Source organism: Medicago sativa, chromosome 3, assembly GCF_051527215.1.
Source record: "Medicago sativa cultivar Bolivia chromosome 3, Bolivia_mono, whole genome shotgun sequence".
NCBI classification, from domain to species: Eukaryota; Viridiplantae; Streptophyta; class Magnoliopsida; order Fabales; family Fabaceae; genus Medicago; species Medicago sativa.
In genome coordinates, this window is record NC_140751.1 from 81,775,297 (window position 1) to 81,798,794 (window position 23,498).

The window sequence follows — 23,498 nt, forward strand, 5'->3', positions numbered from 1 at the left end:
ATATACCTAAGACGGATTCCCTCGTGACCAATAGAAACAATTCATAAAATATTGCTGTTTCCCCTTCTACAAGTTCGATTTGATTGATAAAAATTGATTTAGTTCAAAACTTGGTTGGAGTTTTTTTATTCAATTCAAACATAACTTTGGGCCTAAGTCATCAATAAGGGTTGGAATAGGTATAATCGATTAACGTTCTGGTCAACAGAAAATTGAAAACTTTGTGAGTGAGAAAGCCAAGCACCAAGCACTGTTATATATGATGTCTTCGTAAAATATGGAATTCCTAATTTTCGATTCGAGACTATGAAACACATCTATTGATAACTGGCCACAGTGGCTAGTGTAGAATATGTCGCAGTTCAAATGTGAAAGCACAGATATATCTTATCAACTTGTTCTTTTTTAACTCTGTTGAATGGCTGTTAATACTTGAATCATAAGACAATTGTGGTGAGATTAACTTCACTTACCATTCACGTAATGAGTGTCCCAATACTTGCCAACTGAGAAATTCATCTCACCACATGTGGACAATTAGTCCTGCCCTGCCAAATTAATACTCCCTCCGTCCCAATTTATCTGAGCCCTTGGCTCATTTCACACAGATTAAGAAAAATGTATAAATAAAGGGGAAAGTGGAATATATTGTATTGGGAATGATAAAAGTAGTATTATTTAGTGTTATATTGTATTGGGAATGATGAAAGTTTTATTGAAAATTAAAATGGCTCAGTTATTTTGGGACACTTTTTTTTAGAAAATGAGTCAGATATTCCGGGACGGAGGGAGTAGTAGAATTTCACATTCTTAAATTTTCACCATATATATATATATATATATATATATATATATATATATATATATATATATATATATATTATCTTTTGAATTTTCAATTGAATATTAATGATGAGAGTTAAAAGTGAAACATTACAATCCATGGAGTTGGATGTGACAAAGCAAAGTTGAAACCTCGACCTATAAATAAAGATATTCACATTTAGTAGTATACAACGCGTCTCAAATAAAATTATCTAGTTTAAGATAAAATATAAAAAATCCAACAAAAGTAAAACATTATCAATGGGTGCAGGTAGCACCAAAAGCTAAACTTAATTTATCTGACTTTTGACCAACTAATTCTCATACAGTTTTATTTTTTTGTTGTTATCTCTTCATTAAAAAGAGTATACTTTATTAAGAAAGTAGCAATTAGAAATGCTGCAATACCACATATAGAATAATTCATGGTAGTGAAAAGGAACAAAGAATGTTTAGATGGCTTGAAAATTACTCAAAACAAAAGGGCCAGCACATGAGTGGGATATTTACTCGATAAACGAGAAAGGAGACCCCAAAACAGAAGCTAAATGCGTTAAGCAACATCATAACAACAACAAAAACATTGGTTCCCTCTCCTTAATCTCATTACGCTAAAATTTCACATATTTCAATTACTCATATTAGTAATTTATTGATGGTATAGTATATATTCAGGAATGAGAATGAGATAAATTTACGCTACCAGAATCAGCTGCCATCACGTTTTAATTCATCCATTTCAGTACATTATTATATTAACAATGAGTAATTGCTCTCCCGTGAAGGCTTCTTCATTTGGTTATCTCATTTTAGTTTATCTTGCTTTCCTTCAATTGTAATTAATGTGTTTGCGTTGAATAGAAAACTTGGATAAGTACTGATAAGTAGTAGTATTTTATTTTACAAGAATTAGTGTGATAAAAAGAATTTTGTTGGATATTGTATATAGATTTTTTTTTTTTTTTTAAACTCAAGATAGGGATATAGATGTTGCTAAATGGAGTATAGGTGAAAGTCACAATATGAAAGGAAAGGAATAGTATAATTTTCCACAACAAAGAATTTCAGTTCTTGTCGGATAAAATTAAGTTGTAATCTTATTGGTGGTTAAAGACAGAACATTCTAATTTTACTTGTGATTATCATTTTTGGTGGCTTAATTTCTTATTATGCATGGGATACACAATGTAGCTTTTCTTATTTTATTTTTTCTCTATTCCTTCGACATCTTCTCTATTTTGTCTTTGTAATAACTTTTCACGTTCTTCTTTGGCACACTTTGGCACATCTTCTTCGGCACATCTTCTCTATAATATATTTCATCTCCGTTTGTTCAAATGTCTTGAATGTAAAAGTGAAAATCTAATCTCATATAAGTGAAAGAGTTTATAAATCTAATTTCTAAAGTTTTGGTTAAACATGTGATATCAAAACTCAGTTGATGTTTCTCGTGCTTCACTTATAACGCAGCAATAAATTCTACATGTCTGATTGCTCAAACCCGAATGATGATTCTCGTGTTCCCCTAATTACCCAACAAGAACAATTGAAAATTATTTTAAGGTATAGAAGTAGTATAAGAATTGAAAAATATATCAGCGGCAAGTTTAATCAACACTAATTAAAACCGCACTTGTTTATAATATAATTAAAAGAGCATTTGAGTGCCATATACCGTGATTAGGGCTTTTCTTAGAGGAATATTTGGTAAGGGTTAGTCACCGAATATGTATGTGTTGGGAAACAATTTCACAATTATCAAACTTAATTTACTCACACGAGCATAATTAGTTGACACAAACTCATTTATAATGTGTTGATAAATGGACTGCAGCTTTTTGTTTGTTTGTGGTATTGTTAAAACCAGTTTTTTAATTGTTACTTCAATTAATTTATATTATTACAAATTGAGACTCGGAAACAAGTCATGGACAGTGTAACTTTTTCTATACTCTATGATTTAAAGAGGAGCTATGAAAATGAAGTTAGATGATTCTAATTAATTTTTTTTTGTGGTCAAGCATGTCATGCGATTTGTGTTCATCTGGTAGAGATGAATTTGGGATTAGCTAGCCTCCCCACCACTCACAATAATGCGCTCACGTATGAGACTGAGATTTGAAATGCAATGATTTGAGTTCCACATTTCCACCCACTCATCCATCATCTTTACATTAGTCCAATCTTTTTTTATGAAAAAATGTAAAATTCTTGTTGACTCGTATTGATATATCAGAAGTTGTACCACCTAGCTTCAATTACAACTTTCTAAAATGAAAAGAATAATAAGGTGCAAGTTTGAATATGTGGTGAGTTTGATTTTATAAAAGGTTAAACTACAGTTTTGACCCCCTAACTTTGCCAATGTTGCGATTTTGGCCACCTAATAAAAAAAATGAAAATTTTGCCCCCTAAGTTTTAGCCCCTTTGCAAAAGTGATCTTTTGGCCAATTTTGACCAGGTCAACGCCTAAGTGGCATGCCACGTGTGTAATTACTAAATTAAAAAAAATAAAAAAATCCACATAATCATTTTCTAAATTAAATAAATTAAAAAATAAAAAAAATAGAAAAGGAAGGATGAATGGGTCATTTCACGTGTGTTTCAAAAGAGCAACATTGGAAATGGAAGCACCGTCGTGACAGCCATCACAAGTGGTGCAAAAAAGACCAAAATAGCCTCAAACTCAGCCAGCAACAACAGCATGAGTCTCTGTCCAGAACCAAGTTCACCTTCTTCCGTTTATCTTCCACCTCTTCTTGATTCATCTCCTTACACCGCCGCTAGCACCGCCACATTCAACGGTGACCAAATGTGTAACTACAACAGCTCCAACAACAACACTGATCTAAAGGAGCACGTGTCTTGTTTCTCCACAACATCTACAACATCAAATGTTGTCTCTGTCCACAACAACTTCAGTAACAACAACAACGGAAGCTTTGATCTTGTTTCTCCTTCTATGAATGCTACAATTGATCCATTTGCAAGGTTTCAGAGGAATGTTGGGGTTTCTGCTTTTCCTAGCTTGAGGTCACTACAAGATAATCTCGCCTCAAATTTTCCATTCTTAATCCCAACAGAAGCAAATCTCGCCTCATATTCCCCGTTTTCTTCAAAATCTTGAGGTTGAACATTGGAAGGTGAAGGTGAAAGGAGAATGTGACGTTATTCTGTTTTTGTGGGCGGTGATTTTGTGAGAGGATGAAGAAGAGGGTTTGGGGCGGTGGTGGTGGGGGTTTAGAGGAGCGTGAACAACGGGTTTCGTTATCGGCGTCGATTTCGTCGTCGACGAAGCTGAGAAGTTTGGGTTTTTTTTTTCAGGTTTAGGGGCGGAGGGTTTGGAAGGGACGGTGGTGGGAGTGTCGTTGTCGTAGTTTATGTCGGTGGACATGGCGGTGGTTTGAATGAGGATGATGAAGATATATTTCCTTTTTTTTTTAATTCAAGTAAATATACATGTGGCATTTTGATTTTATAAAAAAATGGTGAAATACACATGTGGCGTGCCAGCACCATTAATGAAGTGACACCTCAGCGTTGACCTGATCAAAATTGGCCAAAAGGTCACTTTTGCAAAGGGGCTAAAACTTAGGGGGCAAAATTTTAATTTTTTTATTAGGGGGCCAAAATCGCAACATTGTCAATGTTAGGGGGTCAAAAGTGTAGTTTAGCCTTTATAAAATTGATAATACTTAAAATGAGTTAAATGTTAAACAGATTATGTTTGGGTACAAGTGTGCTAATCAATAAATTTCAATGTAAAAATCACTTATAAATTTTTGCTTTAAATTAGTTCAGTTTAAAGGCAGAATCAATTATACTTTTTTTTTAAGAAGCTAAATTAGCCCACCTAAATTGATTGACACCAGTGAGAATCGAACTTGAAACCTCGAGGAGGAGCACACTCCCAGATCGCAAGCCAATACCACTAGGCCAACCCAAATGGGTTCAGAATCAATTATACTTTAAAGTGATCAAGCTTAACAAAATCAATTTTTGCATCCTTATGTGAATGCTCCAAACGTAGAACCAAGGACAAGGTTAATAGGAGTAATAAGCTAGTTCCAACTAGCAACGTGCCACAGAAAAATCGTCTGGAACAGTCAATAGTTATTAGGTACTGTTTGGCCTAAAGCAGAACCAAAAAAAGTCATGGGTTTATAATTAGTAGGGTCAGTGGTCACATTCAGTTTGGGGCCAGCCGGTTCCAAACTTCGAAGTTCGGCTAGATTTAAGGCTTCTTTTTTGTTTTGTTTATTTTACTCCCTCCGTTTCGAAAAATGAGTGTCATTTTAACAAAATTTTAAAACTATATTAATAATTCATTAACTAACATTGTATTCAAGTATTTCTTTAGGGTGTATTTGTTTTGGAAGAGAAGTTGAGAAGAGAGAAATAGGTGAGAGAGAGTATGAGAAGAGAAAAATATATGAGAAAAAGAGCTGATTTAATATGTTGTTTGTTATAAGAGAGAAAGAAGAGAAATAGAGAAGAAAGAAATGTTGACTAGTTTTAAAAGTACAAAAATACCCTTAAAATAAAAAGGACTCAATCAAAGTTAATTTAATTTTAAATTTGGTTTCAATATTTTAATTAACTACATGATTTTTTTAGTTAGTTAAATAATTATATTGATTACTTTTTTACTTTTATATCAACTTTAACTTATTAAATATTAAATTAAATCAAAGTTTGTGCTCCCACTTGACAAAGGAACATGCGTCCAATTTTTTTATTTTTTCGACAAAGTAACACTGATGGAATGGAAATGGTTTTACTTAAAACCATGTCATCATTATTATCTATAATAAAATAATAAATTAAAACTATGTATATTTTTCTTCTACTATTTAACAGTATTTATTTTATAGATATGTTATGTTAGACAAATAAAATACTTATGCTATATCCTTGGAATTATATAATAAGGGTATTTTGGGCAACTTAAAATAAAAAGCTGGTTCTTCTCCCTTTCTTCACACACCAGGAGAGAAGATAAAAAGTTGTGGATCCCACCCATTTTAGATCTCTCTTCTCTGTTTCTTTGCTTGCCAAACAGAAGAAATTCTCACTTTCTCTTATACTTCTCTCTTCCCTTACTCTCTCTTCTCTAACTCTCTCATACCAAACACAAGAACACATGATTTAAGTTAGTCTAAAAGCATACAGGTTGCAAATAAAAGAGATGTATATTAGTCCATGCACGTGGATCAAAGCAATGGCAAGATTGGCATTTTATAAAAGGGTCATGTTAACCAGTGCCCCCGGGGCACTAGTTAAGGAAGCAAATATAGTAATATTTGCATTGATAGTTGTGTAATCAATGCATTAAAAGCTTAAAAAGTATCTTTTTTGACTTAGAATTTCTTCTTTTAGCATCCTTAACTAGTGCCTAGGGATGGCAATGGGTACCCTATGGGTAGGGTACTACAGTGTCCTTCCCCATACCCGCATTTGTAAAAAATACCCGCACCCGTGCCCGTACTCTTGTGGGCAACAACTTTAGTGCCCTTCCCCATACCCTATGGGTACCTAAGTGCCCATACCCGCGCCCATTACCCGCACTTTAACTATGAAAAGACAATAAAAACATCACAATTGAAATAAAACTACGGTCCAAATTTTTTTAAATTAACTCATCAAATCGTACGAATCGTAATATTTAGTCAAATAAAAAACATCCAAAATATCCCTAAAAAATTGTACGACAAGATGGAGTTGTTATTGTATTAAGTAGTTTTTTGGTTTAGGTTTAGGTTTATGCTTAAATAACTAAATAAATTAATTAATTATACATAAAAAACAAATAAATTATTTATGATATTATATAAATATGTACATGCGGGGTTGCCGGGCTGGGCAGTATAGTACCCATACCCGTGCCCATACCCATTAAAATTTGTGGGTATTACCCGGACCCATGCCCAAACCCATAAAAGCGGGGTTTTACCCTACCCATTGTGGGTATTTTTTGCGGGTACCCATCGGACCTGGGTCCAATTGTCATCCCTACCAGTGTTCCGGGGGCACCGGTTAACATTTTCCTTTATAAAAATATACATGTTCCTACTACTTTCTTCCCCTTGTAGCGAGGAAACAAATCTGCGGTAGGACCCACCGAAAACTATCTTTCCTTGTTGTTAATCAGTGGTTCCAAACAAGGGAAGCTCAATTTCCCAAAATCTTTCCATCGGCAGTGGCATCTTTCCTTATACTTTCACCTATTCCAAACAGCCCCTAAGTTTGTCTTTTTCTTATAAAGTAAGGGCAGTTTAGTAAAAGTGTTATGTCTAATGATTATTTCATTTCATTCCTTAATATGTGTGCAATCGGCTAAAACGACACTCATTTTGAAACGGATGGAGTACTTTTTTCTACAAATATTCTATACATGAAGTTTCTTATTTGGATGTTAAGATGTGGAATAGGCTGAGTCGAGATAGACTTTGCAAAACTCTAACGGGATGTATCAAAAATTTAAAGGTTTAAGCTAGAAATATATTCTATCCTCTAACGGGATGTATCAAAAATTTAAAGGTTTAAGCTAGAAATATATTCTATCATATGTTTATTTTTTAAGCTTGTATCAGACTTTTTAAAAGCTTGATATATTTCCTTCAGCAAAAAAACACTTGATATAGTTTTTTTTTCTATGTTACCCTTCGGTTTTATGGTAATCCAAAATTTGGTCGCGAGATAAATATAGTCAGATCAATAATTGTTTCATTCAGGAATCGTATTCTGGTTCTTTCAAACGATCCGTTCTTTGGTATAACTCATTAATCATTTGAGCTCAATTGCTTAGTTGGAAACTTGATATAGTCTGTTAGCATGTTTAAAATCATATTTTTTAAATAAGAATATGTGTGTTTTTTTAAATAGATTAATGGAGTAATAGTGAAATGAGATAAAACATTCTTTTGATATTTAACAAGACACTTTAGAAAATTTGACTATATATAACATCATATTTCACTTTTTGATCATAATATGTTTAAATGTGCAAAAAAAAAAATCTTGTAATCTAATAAAGTTAAAATTATTGATAAAATGTAACAAATTTATAATTTAATCTAAAGTAAAAAATTTAATATGATTGTAATAAAAAAAATATTTATAATTACTTACGTAAACAGTAAGCGTCGTGGGTGATAAGATAGTTAGGGTAAGAGACGTACCTGTTTCCATTCCCTTGAGTTATTGTATATAATGTAAATTTAGGATTTTTGTCTTTGAACCTTTGTCCTTTACCTTTGAGTAGATTATGATGAGATGACATTGAATTCAGACCGGATGATCTAGGATTGCCTTCAGAGGTCATTATCCTTTGTAATTCTGACTCTTGAGAGAAGTCCATGCCATGGTCCTTATGGAGCCTTTAGAAGGGATATTCAGAACCTATTAAAGGTTAGACCTTGGCATAGTCAGGAAAACTTCAATTAGTGTTGTGTATGTCGTGCTTTAAGGTGAAAGCTACCTAATATGTTCTAAATTATAAGTTGTTTTAGTCATTTCATATAAATTAAGAAGCATAGTTAATTTTGTATGGAAAAAAGAAATCACGAGTAAATTAACAAAATTATTATTCATTATTAATATGGGAAAGAAAAATTAAAAAAATTCAAAGTAGAAAAGGTAATAAATAGTAAATGGTCTTTACCAAAAACTAAAAAAGTATATGATAATATGATATAATGAAAAAATATGCATCAATGTTTCGTTAGTGTTATAAAATGACTTATAATTTGTGACGAAATAAATACACGTTTGAAAAAGTAGATAAATGCACAATTGAGAGGTTGCCCATGACCCATTTCCAAAGACACACACTAGTTGTTACCGTAAACGCCACCAAGGTTAGACCACCTCAGCAAATAATCAAACATTGTTCACTTACCATGCACGTAAAGTTGAAGGAAAGCAGGGAGCAGTAAATTGTCCCAACACTGGGACGCATAACACGACCTACTTCTACCCCTTGCTTGCACGGTCAATTGAGTGAGAATATATCAACCCAGTTGAACTTGGCAAACAAAATTAACCCTTTTCTCTATTATTGCATAATTCAAGTTCAAGGGTCAGAACTTTACCAGGGCATGTTTCTGCAATTTGAAGAATTTAGTTTGAAATGTGATGCTTGAATTTATTCAGTGATTCCCTCGTAGACAGTCCTATTTACCCATAAGAAGGGCAAAAAAAATTACTAATGAATTTAGCATAAAAAAGTTTTCAGTACTTTGTAGTAGCAATGAATTGTCCATTCATTTCAATTTCAGCTTTAAACCCGCAAAGACGACAAATAAACAATTAATATGATAATGATATTTGCTAGCTTCCAAATTTCAATACGTAGGATGGATCTGAGTTTTAAGATGGCGTGCACATCCTCATCCACTGCTACTGCTAGTATGCTAGAGTACTCTAACCTTTTTCAACACAAGCAAGATTCAAATGCTGTAAAAGACCAGTCAAAACTTACTAGCTCCTTCAACCTGACTCATCACTTTCTTGGGAGGGAAAAGTACGGTGACGTACTTCAACTTTTTTTAAGGTGAAAGTGGGGTGTTCGGGATTCAAACTCTGACCGCTGCATATAACAATGTATGCTCCTGCCAACTGAGCTATGCTCACAGGAACATGATCAGTCATAATCTAATTAGTTAGTTTTTTAGAAATATCATAATCTAATTAGTTAGATACCATATTTTTATGGTTTGACCTACATTACCCGTTCATGACCTCTAATGACAAGTATGATTCGATTCTTGAATGAAGAAGATAAATATTGCATGTTGAACGAAGGAAACGAAGAAGTTTAATGTTATTGAGATGAAAATGGTAATTGGTTGTAAAAAAAAAAACCAAAATGGTGAAACCTACATTATCCTCTAATGAATTTGAGGTAAATTACCCCTAATAACAAGTAGAATTCGATTATAGAACGAATGACATGAAGATCACATGTTGAATGAGACAAATGAAAATGATATTTGATGGTAGGAAAAAAGATGAAAAAAATAGATTTTTCTTTGATTGAGGTAAATTACCTCCAAATCATAGGGATAACGTAGAAAAAACCTATTTTTATGCATTTTTCTCTCTTCTTTTTTTATTATAAATCATTTGTAACAAATAACCGTGATTTTCCCTTATTGCTAAAATTTAATGAACATTTACCAACAAGACTACAACTTTTTGTGACGGCGATGAACTCGTATCCAAACTTATGGAAACATCTTACAAATACCAAGCAATTGATAGAGTTCAGGTCCAGGTTTGTTCTTAATTAACCGATGTGGTTAGAATCAAATTGGTCAACTGAATTTATTGAATTCTAAACAGATGTCTTTTGGTTGGTTGAACCTTTTTTTAGTCCCACGAAATTTGGCCAAACCTCAATTCAATTTTTTTATTATTTCGTTAGTCATCCGGAATTCAATCGATTGAGTTAATTGAACAATGCTTCAAAAGTCTCATCGATTCGGTCACCAATCTACTTTTTAAAACATCAATCTTAATTAACCATTTGTTTTACAGTGAAATAGTTCCCTTTAATTTAAAGTTTGGGTGAGGTTTTATGAGTTTGACCCCATAATATACACTTAAATATATCCAAGTTAAACAAGCAAATATAGCTTAGACCATACTCAACTCAAAGGTGAATTTGGTGTATGTATGCATTAGCATCACGTGCACCCACTCACACCGCTCACAAGGGTCCCTAATGAACGAGTGGTATATGGCAAATGCGTTAAGCAACATCCTCTGCGTTTGTCTCATTCAAATTCCTGATCAGTCAGATATATATTGAGATTATGAACGTTCGCACATGTTTATAAACAAATGAATTGTTATTAATCTTTGCATTTTCATATACTCAATTTTAATTTCTCGATATATCCTGGCATAAGAAAAGGGTAATGAGACTTGCACGTAAACCACTATCACCTCCTCTATTTTTCTCATCTTAAAATTCAATGGTGGCTAGCTAGGAGTCATGTATAGCAAATTAAAACTTAATCTTTTAAATGATCGTGCAAAGTTTTATTATCGTATGATATGATGAATTTGAAGCCGCGGTGCATGCATATTATGCATTCTACGCAAGTCAATGATAGAAGACACGCATCAACTTAGAATATCCTACCCATTACCTTTGAAAAATATTTTTGAACAAATACCTTTGAAAAATATTAATAAGAATAAAACACGGAGTTGGATATAACACAATTAGTGTGTGGATGCATTATTTGTTCAGCACCGTCCAATCTGAAGTGAACGGTCAAGATCTGACATTGTATGAAATTGTTGAAATTTGTGTTGTGAATTATATTAATTTATTTTCACAAATTATTATCAGATAACTGTCTGATTTTGTGTATACATTTATGCTTTGTAGACTTGAATTTTGATATGATATCTACTGAGCTAATAAAATTTGGGTCTTGCTAACCAGTGTTCTCGGGACAATGGTTAAGGAAACTATAAATAGAAAATTCATCTTAAAAATATAAATTTTGACTTTTGATTAAGTAATTACACTACTTTTTATAAAAAAATTACTTGTGTTTAGTTGCTTAACTAATGCCCTGAGGGCACTGTTTAGCATTCTCCATAAATTTTTTATGGGTGACCCTATACATAGGATAAGAATTAAATTATTCTTATCGAAAAAATTAATTATATTAAATTTAATTAAAAACCGAGAATAAATATGATATAAATATTCACAATATAAAGAGTATAATAACAAGAACATAAAGAGTATAATATATATATATATATATATATATATATATATATATATATATATATATATATATATAATAGAATTAAAATATAAAAAATATAATAATCTAAAATATTCTTTTAATAGAATTCAAAATGATCCGGGGCAAAATGAAGCCTTTTGAGGAGATTCGACCGAACCCTTTGAATTAAAAAAATACAAATTAGAGTTCAAGACGTCCTCTTTCATTTTGGATACAACGAATTTAATTTTTGCACCACCTACCCAAAAGATCTAACAACCCAAAAGTTTAAACCCTTCGACCTAAATCCACCACTAAGACTGTTTGGTAAAAATGACGGAGAACTATCAAGCTAGCTGACAGCTGATGATCGATAGTTTATAGCTTCAAGCTTCAAATTCATAGTTATCTTTTCTCATGGTTTATTTGCATTTTTGTCCTTTTTGCCTTAACCCTCTAATCTTTAGAGGAAATAATCATGTTATTCTAAAGCTTGGGTTAGAAAATTAGTAATATGTGATCAATGGAGTTTGCAATTTGGATAGAGATAGACACAAAAAAGAGATGGTGGATCCTACCATTAAGTGGGTCCCACCATCATTAATTATATTTTATTTTTTTTCAAGATTTTATGTGTTTTTATCTCTCCAAATGGAATAAATGGAGAAAGACATAAATGGAGAGGATCTTAACTCCTGATCATTGGGGTTTGTCACTAAAACATGGGTTTCAGTCCCCCAAATTTTTTAGGTCTCATATTTAGCCCATGAATCTTTTTCGCTTTAAATATATTTCTGTAAGATAAATTTTTTAAACATTTTTACGCTTAGCTTGGTTGGTAATTAAATGAAGAGTTGTAGACTCGTAGTTCATTTTGTGAGTTTGATCTTAAAGGTAGTTTTTTTTTTTTTGTTAACCTTTCGAATCAATGTTCAACTCTAAGCGTTACCTATATTACCTATATTTAGTGTCTGACATGCCTCAAATTAAATTACATATTTAAGGTTCTTAATTTTTTTGGCTTTTGCACCGGTTTCCAATCTACCAATGATGGAAGACTAATCCGGCTCATGCGCAGAGGCAAGGTTCTTAATTTTTGTGTTTCTTTATCAACATATTTAAAAGACCTCATTCAAAGGCTTTTTTATTTTAAGGAAAAAGTGGCTTACGTTAAGGAAAAAGTGGCTTACGTTGTTAGTATTTTTTTTGGTTACTTACGTTGTTAGTATTTGAATGTAAACAAAAAACACTTTTTAATTGATTTATAAGTCAATTAAAAGCAAATTAATTTTTACAATAATGTTCATAAAAACTATGTTAGGAAAAGTTGTTATAAAGGTTGATAAAAAAAAACATGCATATTGAAAAAGCACACAAATAAGTGTGAAAACTCAACAAATTCTTTTTTCGGTCATTAAATTACTCTCACCAATCTCTCAAAAAAAAGTACTCTCATCAAATCTAACCAAATATAGATGCTACACCCTTATAAATTAGAATTTGTTGAATATAAAAGAAATCTATATTTTCTAAATATAAGTCATTCATTTAAAACCTATAAAAAGTATATAATTATTAAAAATGTTAGCCACATTCAATCGAAGAAAATCATCATATTCTTCATTAGTTTTGCTTGATTCAGATTCTCCGAGCAAATATTGTGAGAATTAAACTAAATCAAATCAAAACACATATTTTTAGCACTCTCTTATTTGTTTTCTCTCTAAAAATTCGGATGAAGTCGATTTTCTTAATTGGGTATTATCCAGGCCAACTACAAAAACTAATCGGTTGGTGTGAAAAAAACCACAGAAAAATCAATTAATTACACTTATGATGACAAGAGTTGTTGAATAATTTTAAATATTTAATCAATTAAATTAATTAAATGTGGTATAAATTCAAATCAAGTTATTTGAGTCAACATTATTCAATGTTAAAAAATACATTTTATCGAATATAAAAAAAGTCCAATAAAGATTAATTGTTAAAGAAAACATGAGTTTGATCACAGTAATTTATATTAATTAGAAATTTAATGTATAAAAATTTTATTCTTAAAAAAATATCAATTGTGGAAAAGATATTAACGATAAGATTCTTTACAAAAACTTGTTCATTCCTTTTTTTTTTTTACAAAAGCAACATTTGTTGCTAAATATGAGATCCGTTACAAAGAATTTATATTTGTTTATTTCTTTTCCAAATATATGTTTTATTCTTTTTCAAAATATATGTTTTATTTCCCTTTTCAATTTTCTCTTTACATTCCTCTAAAAAAATAATCTCTTTACATATATTATTATTTTTCTAAATATATGTTTTCTAGAAACACGTTTCTCTAACTATTCTTAATAATATTATGATTTTTTTTTTTGTTAGTACTAGTACTGCATATTTTATTTCTTAACTTTTTTTATATTAATGTAAAAAGAAAAAAGAAAAGAAACTGTTGAAAAGCGTGCAGACAAGGGAAAAGAGAAGGATTTTGCAGTACAAATAAAAAGAGCAACGTAATCGAGTGCATTAACTTACGGACGAAGACGAAATGGATCTGGGTCAACGCACTTTGACTCAAATAAACGACAATACTAGTACTAGGTCCATTTTCGTAATTAACCACTCTAAAGTTCCTAAATTATTTAATTTTGTGAGAGATTCTGATTCATTAGCCTCTCTCTCTCTCACATATATATAACCCCTCTCTATGCTTTTACCCTTCTTTATCATCTATCTATTATTATGCGAACCAGAAGAGGTTTGTGTTATCCTCAAACACTTCAACTATCAAACATGTTTTCAGACACAAACAATAACAAAAGACACAAGAGAATGCCACAAAACACTTCTCATGATTTCTTTGAACTTTTGCCTGATGATATAGTTCTCTCTATACTTGGAAAACTCAGCTCCACCGCAAATTCTCCTTCAGATTTTATCAGTGTTCTAATCACGTATATATCAATCTTATGTTAAAAAAATTCTCTTTTGTTTGTTTGTTTGTGTTTGAGTAACTGATTTGTTTTTTTCTTGTTGTACTAAACAGATGCAAAAGACTAAACGGCTTAAGTCTTAACTCTGTTGTTTTGTCCAAAGCTTCGAACAAAACATTATCAGTCAAACCTAAAAACTGGTGTGACTTTGCTCACCGTTTTCTCAAACGCTGTGTTGATGCTGGAAACATTGAAGCCTGTTACACTCTTGGAATGGTAACCACTCAAAAAATTAGAAATTTTTTATTTTTCATATTTTATTACATGCATAGAACTTACAGCAAGTGTTGTCATGACTAATATTATCATTGTCGTGTGTCTGCAGATTCGGTTTTACTGTTTGCAAAACAGAGGAAGCGGCGCGTCGTTGATGGCAAAAGCAGCTATGAAATCTCACGCGCCGTCTTTGTATTCATTGGCAGTGATTCAGTTCAATGGAAGTGGAGGAACAAAAAACGACAAAGACTTACGCGCCGGTGTGGCTTTATGTGCACGCGCTGCATTTCTCGGTCACATCGACGGTTTACGTGAGCTTGGTCATTGTTTACAAGACGGTTACGGCGTTAAACAGAACGTTATTGAAGGTCGACGGTTTCTAGTTCAAGCTAATGCTCGTGAACTCGCTGCCGTTTTATCTAACGGCAATAACAACAAACAACCGTTGCTGACGTGGAGTGTTAACCCGGGTTCAAACCAACCACCTCAGCTTCGTGTTTTAGCTGTTTCTGGTTCTGTTTCTGGTTCGGGATGTCCTTTGCTGAGTGATTTTGGTTGTAACGTTCCGGTTCAGGAGACTCACCCAGCGAACCGGTTTATGATGGGGTGGTTCGATATTCGAGGCGGGTTTCCTGGACCGGGTATGAGGTTATGTTCGAATTCTGGTTGTGGAAGGCCTGAGACAAGGAAACATGAGTTTCGAAGATGTTCGGTTTGTGGTGTTGTGAATTATTGTTCACGCGCTTGTCAAGCGCTTGATTGGAAGTTTCGACACAAGGCGGAGTGTGCGCCAGTGGAGAGGTGGTTAGAGGAGGAGGAACATGTTGCCGGTGAAGGTGACGGTGGTGTTAACATTGATGAGGTGGTCGTGCTTGATAGCTGATAGGTTTAGATTATTTTTCAAAATGTTAACGGTGACGGTAACGGAAGATTGTTTTGGAACTGTATTTTTTGGCATTGGATACTGAAACATGGAAAAAGTTAAAATGTTTATTGTCTCATTTATTACTGTGGCGTTGCATAATGCAATTGCAAAGTCCAATGGTAGTGTGGTCTCCTCTGTTCCTTTTACCAATAGTAGTACTTTTTTACGTTTTTTTTTCTGTATAGTGTTTTCTTTATTTTATTTATTTATTTTCTATTTATTGCCCTAAAGTAACGAAAGTAACGTGACTAGTTAATTTTGGTTTGGTGGAAAAAAGAACAAGTTACTTTAGGTAAAATAAATTTTTGAAACATGTTACTTTAGGTAATTAAAATGTCAACCTATTACTATTAGGTTCATAATTTTGGCATCAAATTTCTGTAAAAAGATTTTCCCATCAATTTTGCTAGTACAGGAGTACTTTGAAATTTTAGTCAAAACAAATTTAAGACATTCTCCCTTTTGTTTTCCTTCCTTTTTTTACTTTTTCTTTAAAGATACTGCTCGCTCCGTCCCGTTTTAAATGACCTAATTTTAAAAAGTGTACTATTTATATAACATGCTTTGATCTCATTTTTCTATTAATACATAAATACAAAATATAGCATATAAGATCTTGTTGGATTCGTCACGATGAATATTTTCAAAATATCAAGTTTTCATAATTTTTTCTAATAAATTATTAAAGATATTTAAGTTCAAAATTGTACATTGGCATACGTGACATGGTCAACTAGGTCACTTAATATGGGACGGAGGGAGTAGGTTATAGAGATTGAAAGGTTTGGGGCTAGTTTTATTTTATTTTTGGTTGCTAATTAAAATATTTGAACCAAAATTTGACAAGTTTGTTGTAAATTGCCTAGTTTGAGATACATATATAGAAATTCAGACTGACATAAAGGATATGACGTGTGCTGTGTATATATGCATCTAAGTAGGCACCACAATGGTACAAACAAAATTAATGAAAGATTGAATAAGATTGATTTCTGTATACAGGTCAAAAGTGTACCACATCTTAAGTGGGGCTAGACAATCTTACCTCCCCTCACATCATAACTGCTTTAGAAAAAAGTTTGATACATTATGGCACCGATTCTTTTGGGGTATTGATCAAGAGTGATCAATATTTTGTTTTGGAGGGATTTATGTGATATTCTTACTTTGCTTGGGGAAAACATTGTCCACCAAAATTGTAAATTAAGAGTGTGTGAATATCAACTATCTTGTTTGGAATCACTTTTTTAATATTAGAATCACTTGCCAACTCGAGTTGATCCATACAAGGATTAAGGAATGATTTCGAAATAAGTTTTCGCATACAAATTAAGAAATATAATAAAGTTGTCACAGAATGACATTAAACTAACCTTATTACTAAGTATTTTTTTTTTTGACAAAACCTTATTATTAATTATTGAATTGTTTTCTTCTCAACAAACACTTTTCACATTGTCCTTGTGAGCATAGCTCAGCTGGTAGGGACAACACATAGTAATATTCAACGTTCGGAGTTCAAATCCCGGCCACTACCAAAAAACACTTTTCACATTAATTCTCTTATTTGTAAAAGCATTACTCATTATAATCACATTAATTCTTAAAAACAAATCTTATTTGTAAAAGCATTACTCATTATAAAACGGAGGAAGAAACAAAGCCAATGTATATCCTCATTTCATTGTGTATAAAAAGAAAACAAACACACGGAGTCAATCAAGACCTGGTTGATTTGAAGGCACTTACAATGTCCAAAAATTTCATATTTTAACCATTACTCATTATAAAACGGAGGAAGAAACAAAGCCAATGTATATCCTCACATTTCATTGTGTATAAAAAGAAAACAAACACACGGAATCAAGACCTGGTTGATTCGAAGGCACTTACAATGTCCAAAAATTTCATATTTTAACCAATAATTAATGTTAATTTTCTGATTATCGAGTAATACATGTGATTTTTTTTATACCTAAACATAGTAAAACATGTGATTTTTTTTATACCTAAACATATTTTATATTAATTATTTTGAGGAAAAATTTATATTTTAAATATCATATTCTCAAAAATATCAGCGCACAATGTTTTTTAGACATTGCTAGTTGCTACTTTGATATACTTCGTTCTTCTAAATAATGTACCATTAAGAAATTAAGAAATTGATTTTGATTTATTTCGGTACAAAAATTTTGATTTTATTCTATACAAATAAATCAATTTGATATTTCGTAATTTTATAAGAAATAATATCAAAATAATAATAATTTTATAAGAAATAGAAATTATTTTTATACCCAAAATGTGTTTATATATTCGGTCTAAGAAGAATTGATGCACTTTTTAATAAAAAGAATTGATTTGTACTTTTTATTCGGTCTAAGAAATTATTTTATAAGTAATAGGAAATGAGTAATATTTTTGAGAGGATTTATTTGTTGATTTCTTGTTATAATAAAACAACAAGGTCAAATAATATAATGAATCCATAAATAAAAAATAATATAACAAGATCAAATTATAATCAATACCTATATCTATACTATAAATATTTACAGCGAAATTTCACTTTTTTTTTTTGCACACATAGTATCTCTAATTACCCTTTTGACATTTAGACATATTCAAAATTTAAGGTATCAGATTCAAATTAAAATCAACAGTATAAACATTTAGACATTATTTATAATTTCATTTGCGCACATCATTGAACAAATATATTATATAGACTTTTTTTGAAAGGAAATATATTATAGACTTTGTATAACTTAAATCCGTATTTTTAACCAAGCAATCAGTTACAAACAACAAGGTCAAATATTATCTATATGTAGCGTCGAGCTGAACTGAGAACCCTGGTATTGCTAGGCTAGACACCTTCCTCGATTTCAAACTTAGAACGTGAATTACATGTGATGTTTGTCACATTTTTTTTAAAAGGATGCGGTGTTTGTCATTTTCATGTAGGAAAAAAAAACAATCACCAATATATATGACAAATTTTCAATTCTTTTGTACACAAGGCAGATCTTAATTGCTCCTTGCACATTATCTATTATTGAGAAATGTAATTAAAAGTACTTGATTCAAATTCAAATATATACAATAAAAACTTACAACAATTATAATTTATTTTAAGAAAATGCTAACAAGTACTCCTAATAAAGCGCCCTATAAACACTTGTAAAGGAATCAAATATATTAAATTTATTTTTAAATTTGTCTAATCAATTTCATGTGATAAATGGAGAGGATCTCAACTGCAAACAAACACTTTGACAACATATCATCGACAATTTTATTCGGACAAAAAAAAAAAAAAAAACAACATATCATTTATCAAAATTTATTTTTAAACTTTTTACCTTGAGTCTTCGGAAAAATATATCGCCATCCAACATTAGTTTTTAATAGGAGTTTGAAAATTTGTATGAACAGGTTTGTTGTTTGGGCAACTTTAGTGTTTATGTAACAGAAGAATTATGGGACGTCATTAGCTTATCGCGTTAGCTAGTTTATGGATAACCTCATCTGATTGTCTATGCACAAACTCAACGCTAAAGTTTTTGTATAATTGACTAAAAAGAGTTCTACCATCTTTAACAATGACTCCAAACTCCATAGAGTTGTATCTTTTGAAAGTAAAACTATCAACCATCTTTTTAGAATCGAGTTCAAAAATCTATTGGTGCTAAGTATATCTCTTGAACTCATTGGGGTGTCAAAATTAATTCTATAGCTTTTCCAACATGCATATAACATGTCGGTTGAAACCATTCAGTTTTGGTCAGGACAAAAGCACATGTCTCATCCCGAAGACACATATCTCTACCAACTTCATTATCATGATTAGCGAAAGATGCGTCAATATTGCATTTCATTCTTCCTGCAATCGGTTTGGCCCATTTGACGGGTCTTGATGGCTTACCTTCACTTCCATGATTTGTGCGAGCCTTATGTGTTGCTTCCCATTCATACAACCTATTTGATTCGCTCTAAAACAAAGCATCGTGCATCCACTATATCATTCCAAACTTTGTTGTTCCGTTGTTTCCATATGCTCCACAAAATACAAGCAAACAACGCTGAGTCTCCGATAGATAACACCTTCAGAATATGAAAGATTGTGCCACTACAACCCAACCCATGGCTCTTGGCTCACAGCGGCATTGACAGTTGAGGCTATCACATACATATTCCAAACATTACGACTGCTTTGATACGTAAAGAAGAGATGAATGTTATTCTCATCATCTGAATTACAGAACACACAAATTGACTGACAATTTATTCTCTTATCTCTGAGGGCATCCTTGTTGGCAAAACATTTTTACGTTATGAGGCACGTTTAATTTCCAAATCAAAATGGATATGGTATTTAGAACACAGACATACCAAGCAATTCGAACTGATTATTCTCCATTATTCTCTTTATTCTAAACAAGTCTATCCTCTTTGACATAAAAGTATGAAGACATCTTTCTGATATGAGAAACTAGCTGTTGATCAAAAACTGAATCTAGAAAGGGAGACATTCCACATTTTTTTAGTACAATTCCAACATAAATTTCAAGAAAAAAAAATTCTATCTTCGGTTCTTTAACTTGTTTTTAAAGCTCTTGTTAGCAAGACTCGTCTTGACCTTTAGATAGTCCTTGTATCCAAACTTTCAACATAGTTGTTGTTTGTTAGAGTGATCAATGATTCAAGTCAAACTTGACTATTATATTGTCCTACCTTCTGTCTATGCAGTAACAAATACCCACTCCAAAATATAACCTCCAATGATATAATGTTGTATTCAAGGTTAGAGTCACTGATATTGATATCGATAATACAAACATACATAAAATGAGTTTTAAGAAACGTTCCAGTACCGTCCTAACAATCCATAAAAGGCAACTACCAACATCCTAACCACAACAGCAATAATAACGACCAAATATGGATATACATCTAAAAAGTCAAGAAGTTTAAGGGACCACAATAGCTGGTCACTTACAAGATTCGTAATGCATTTCTGGAACAAATCGCATGGCTTTGCGTAGAACTCAAAAAGAACAGCCTATTTACTACAGACAAGTCACCGAATTCGTCCACTGATTCTGTAAGTGAAGATGTTTTCTTTCGTAAGATCGATTTGACAAAGATTTCTAATATGTGTTACAATTAAACTTCACACCAAATATTTTATTCCAAAAAAAAAAAATCATAGCCAACACTTATAAGAAATAACACTTTCAGAACCATTTATCGAAAATTTACATGATAACTATCACTATTTCTAGATGCTTGGATTAATTACAAGATCTTACTAATTAACGTCAAACATTCATAGCCACAACTAGGCCCAAATTGTCTCAACACAGAAAACAAAGTCACTTAGAAGCAAATTTTTTAGAAGAGTAAAACTCAATCAGAATAAGATTATTCTGATTTCTTATCCTTAACTTCTCCCTGCTTAAATGCCTTAGATATATCATCAATAGGAATCAAAGGTAAATACCCAACAAAACTATAACCCTTTCCAACCATGTCCTTGATTGCATGGTTGTATTTCTCAGACCAGTGAGCAGCAGTGGGAATTGTCATCTTTGCCGCTGCATGGAATGGTGGAAATTTGTTGAGTCCAGTCCACAGCTTCACTGAATTGGTTAGTAGCAAATTCTTGGTCTCTGTAGCAACATAATCTACAGCTGCTCTTGGTCCTCCAGATCGACCCACACTCACAACTTTCCCGGCCTCATGTGTTACTTTCTGAATCAAAAGTTTGGTTTTGTCCATAAGCTGCTTAGCAATATGAGGAGCATGCTCACTGAACTTGTCAGTTGCTTCATCCACCTGCTCAAACAATATGCTAGTTAGTTAGTTCAACCACAAATGGCTTAATAAATTGATGAGTCATTCCCTAATTGATTCAAACATTATCAAGGAATTGGAAGAACACAGACTAGTATGTTTGAATACTGGTTCATTTTCACTTTGTGCACGAACTTCTTTGATCTTACCTTTAAGTAAGAAAACATAAGTTAAAAGGATACAGTCAGTTTTAAATCAAAGTTACTTTTATTAGATTAAGAACAGCCAATCATCCTGAAAACACTAAAATCACAGTGGACTAAGAAATTACAGATACAGTAGGTGAGCTAAGAATGCCAGTTGCCCGTTGCTTAAGAAAATTTTACTAATCAGTTATATGGAATCAAATTTGCAGCCAAACACATACACTTGACTGTTTTAGGGTTGCTTTAGCAAAAGAATCAAGCGTCATTCATGACAATAAAAATGGAATGATAAAATAATTGAGAACTCTATTTTATTCATTTGGCTGGCCAATGACGAATCAAGGAAATTCCACACCTTATATTTCAGCAAAGCTGCTGCGTAAGGATTGTGCAACCAAAAGAATTTTGTTGATTTCAAATTAAGCTATTACTATTCACTAAGATACTAGCATGAAGTTTTTTCTATTTTCGAAGGAAATAATCACCATGAAATACAGATATTTTGTCACCGCAGTTTCGACAAAAACTATAGACTTTAATATTTTACCAAAATCATGGTGTCGCCATGATTTTATCAAACTGAGCATCGTGATCTCAAACATGTTCTAATAGAGTTGATCATGATTAGTTACAAAAAATAGTACGAATATTATAAAAAGCTTTCTCCTAATTTAGCTATAAGATTCATTGGAAAATCCAGAAAGGTTTACAAAAACACAAAAATAAATAAAGCAAAAGTGTAATCTAACTTATTTATCTGAAGGCAGAGGGAGAGAGAGAGAGAGAATCACCTTGTTGTCAACAAAAACAAGGACATCATCAGGGACGTCCTTGAATTTGTTGTAGACAGGACCAACAACAGTCGTTACAGTTCCCTCCACTGTTTCAACAGCGGATCTCAAAGGTCCTGAGTTCTTCTTAGCGGATTCATACAGATATGAGACAAACACATAGGTATGAATAGCAGCGATCTTCACAAACCCTAGACGTTTCAGTTCCTTGTTCTTGTTCTCAACCTTCACACACAAAATAATCACAGGTTGATTCAGGTCAGAAATTGTAAACTCCAACTCTATTAAAACAACAAAAAATCGCACAAACATACAAGATTAAGAAAAGTTACAAATATAACTATGCTTACTACCTCGTTGGTGGCCATTGCTTTGTCTGTTGATTGAACTTGTTTCGTACTAAATAAAAAGTAAGAGAAAGAATTCAATTATGTTTTATAATGAAACAGCAATAAAAGGCCCACAGAATGGAGTGAAACAAACGGTGAGAAATAGGATTGGAGAGAAAGATTTTCAACCTTGTTTGATTGTGATTTGATTTTGGGGTTAAGACTCAAGGAATAGGGCGGCTTATATTAGTATCTCAATCTCATCCTTTGCCATAATAAATCAAAAACATCATTCTGCGTTCGTCAAGGTGGGGGCCACAGTTACACCGACTCCTAGGGATCTCTCTAGGCAATGCGGTGTTTCTATAAGCCACGTGTAGGTTTCTCAGAATTTGAGAATTTTCTTTGGAGTTGAGGCAGTGACTGTCCCACTCTATGCGTATTGAGTGTTTAAGGAGTCGTTTTTCTTTGCATGGATCCATTTTTATGTCCGGATTAAGAAACTGCTTGACTGAGTTGTTGTAAAATAAATTAAAATTGTTAACAAAAGCATTCTGATAAGAAATTCAATTGGAATGCAAGAAGTGGACATACAAATATGCAGCTTAGACAATAAGAAAATTATGAATAGACTAGACATTTTTAGAATATATACTG

General features: G+C 32.2%; 2 protein-coding genes across 2 annotated transcripts; one reads left to right on the forward strand and one right to left on the reverse strand.

The window, feature by feature from the left end:
* Positions 1 to 14,304: 14,304 nt before the first annotated feature.
* On the forward strand, positions 14,305 to 15,776 carry LOC146940877 (F-box protein At1g67340-like). Its single transcript, XM_085754646.1, has 3 exons — positions 14,305 to 14,533; positions 14,626 to 14,788; positions 14,898 to 15,776. The coding sequence occupies exons 1-3, from the start codon at positions 14,322 to 14,324 to the stop codon at positions 15,669 to 15,671; spliced, it is 1,149 nt and encodes a 382-aa protein (XP_085610772.1). The 5' UTR covers positions 14,305 to 14,321; the 3' UTR covers positions 15,672 to 15,776.
* A 5,162-nt stretch (positions 15,777 to 20,938) lies between these two features.
* LOC146940878 (REF/SRPP-like protein At1g67360) lies at positions 20,939 to 23,060 on the reverse strand. Its single transcript, XM_085754650.1, has 3 exons — positions 22,866 to 23,060; positions 22,513 to 22,737; positions 20,939 to 21,557 (listed from the first exon to the last, which is right to left on the reverse strand). The coding sequence occupies exons 1-3, from the start codon at positions 22,878 to 22,880 to the stop codon at positions 21,144 to 21,146; spliced, it is 654 nt and encodes a 217-aa protein (XP_085610776.1). The 5' UTR covers positions 22,881 to 23,060; the 3' UTR covers positions 20,939 to 21,143.
* Positions 23,061 to 23,498: the final 438 nt, after the last annotated feature.

Excerpts from the sequence above, each read along its gene's own strand:
- LOC146940878 (XM_085754650.1), bottom strand. Across the intron at positions 21,558-22,512 it reads TTGTTTTTGTTGACAACAAG|GTGGATGAAGCAACTGACAA; the intron begins GTGATTCTCTCT and ends TTGTTTGAGCAG.
- LOC146940877 (XM_085754646.1), top strand. The coding sequence starts at position 14,322 with ATGCGAACCAGAAGAGGTTTGTGTTATCCTCAAACACTTCAACTATCA. Across the intron at positions 14,534-14,625 it reads TTTATCAGTGTTCTAATCAC|ATGCAAAAGACTAAACGGCT; the intron begins GTATATATCAAT and ends TGTACTAAACAG. Across the intron at positions 14,789-14,897 it reads CCTGTTACACTCTTGGAATG|ATTCGGTTTTACTGTTTGCA; the intron begins GTAACCACTCAA and ends GTGTGTCTGCAG.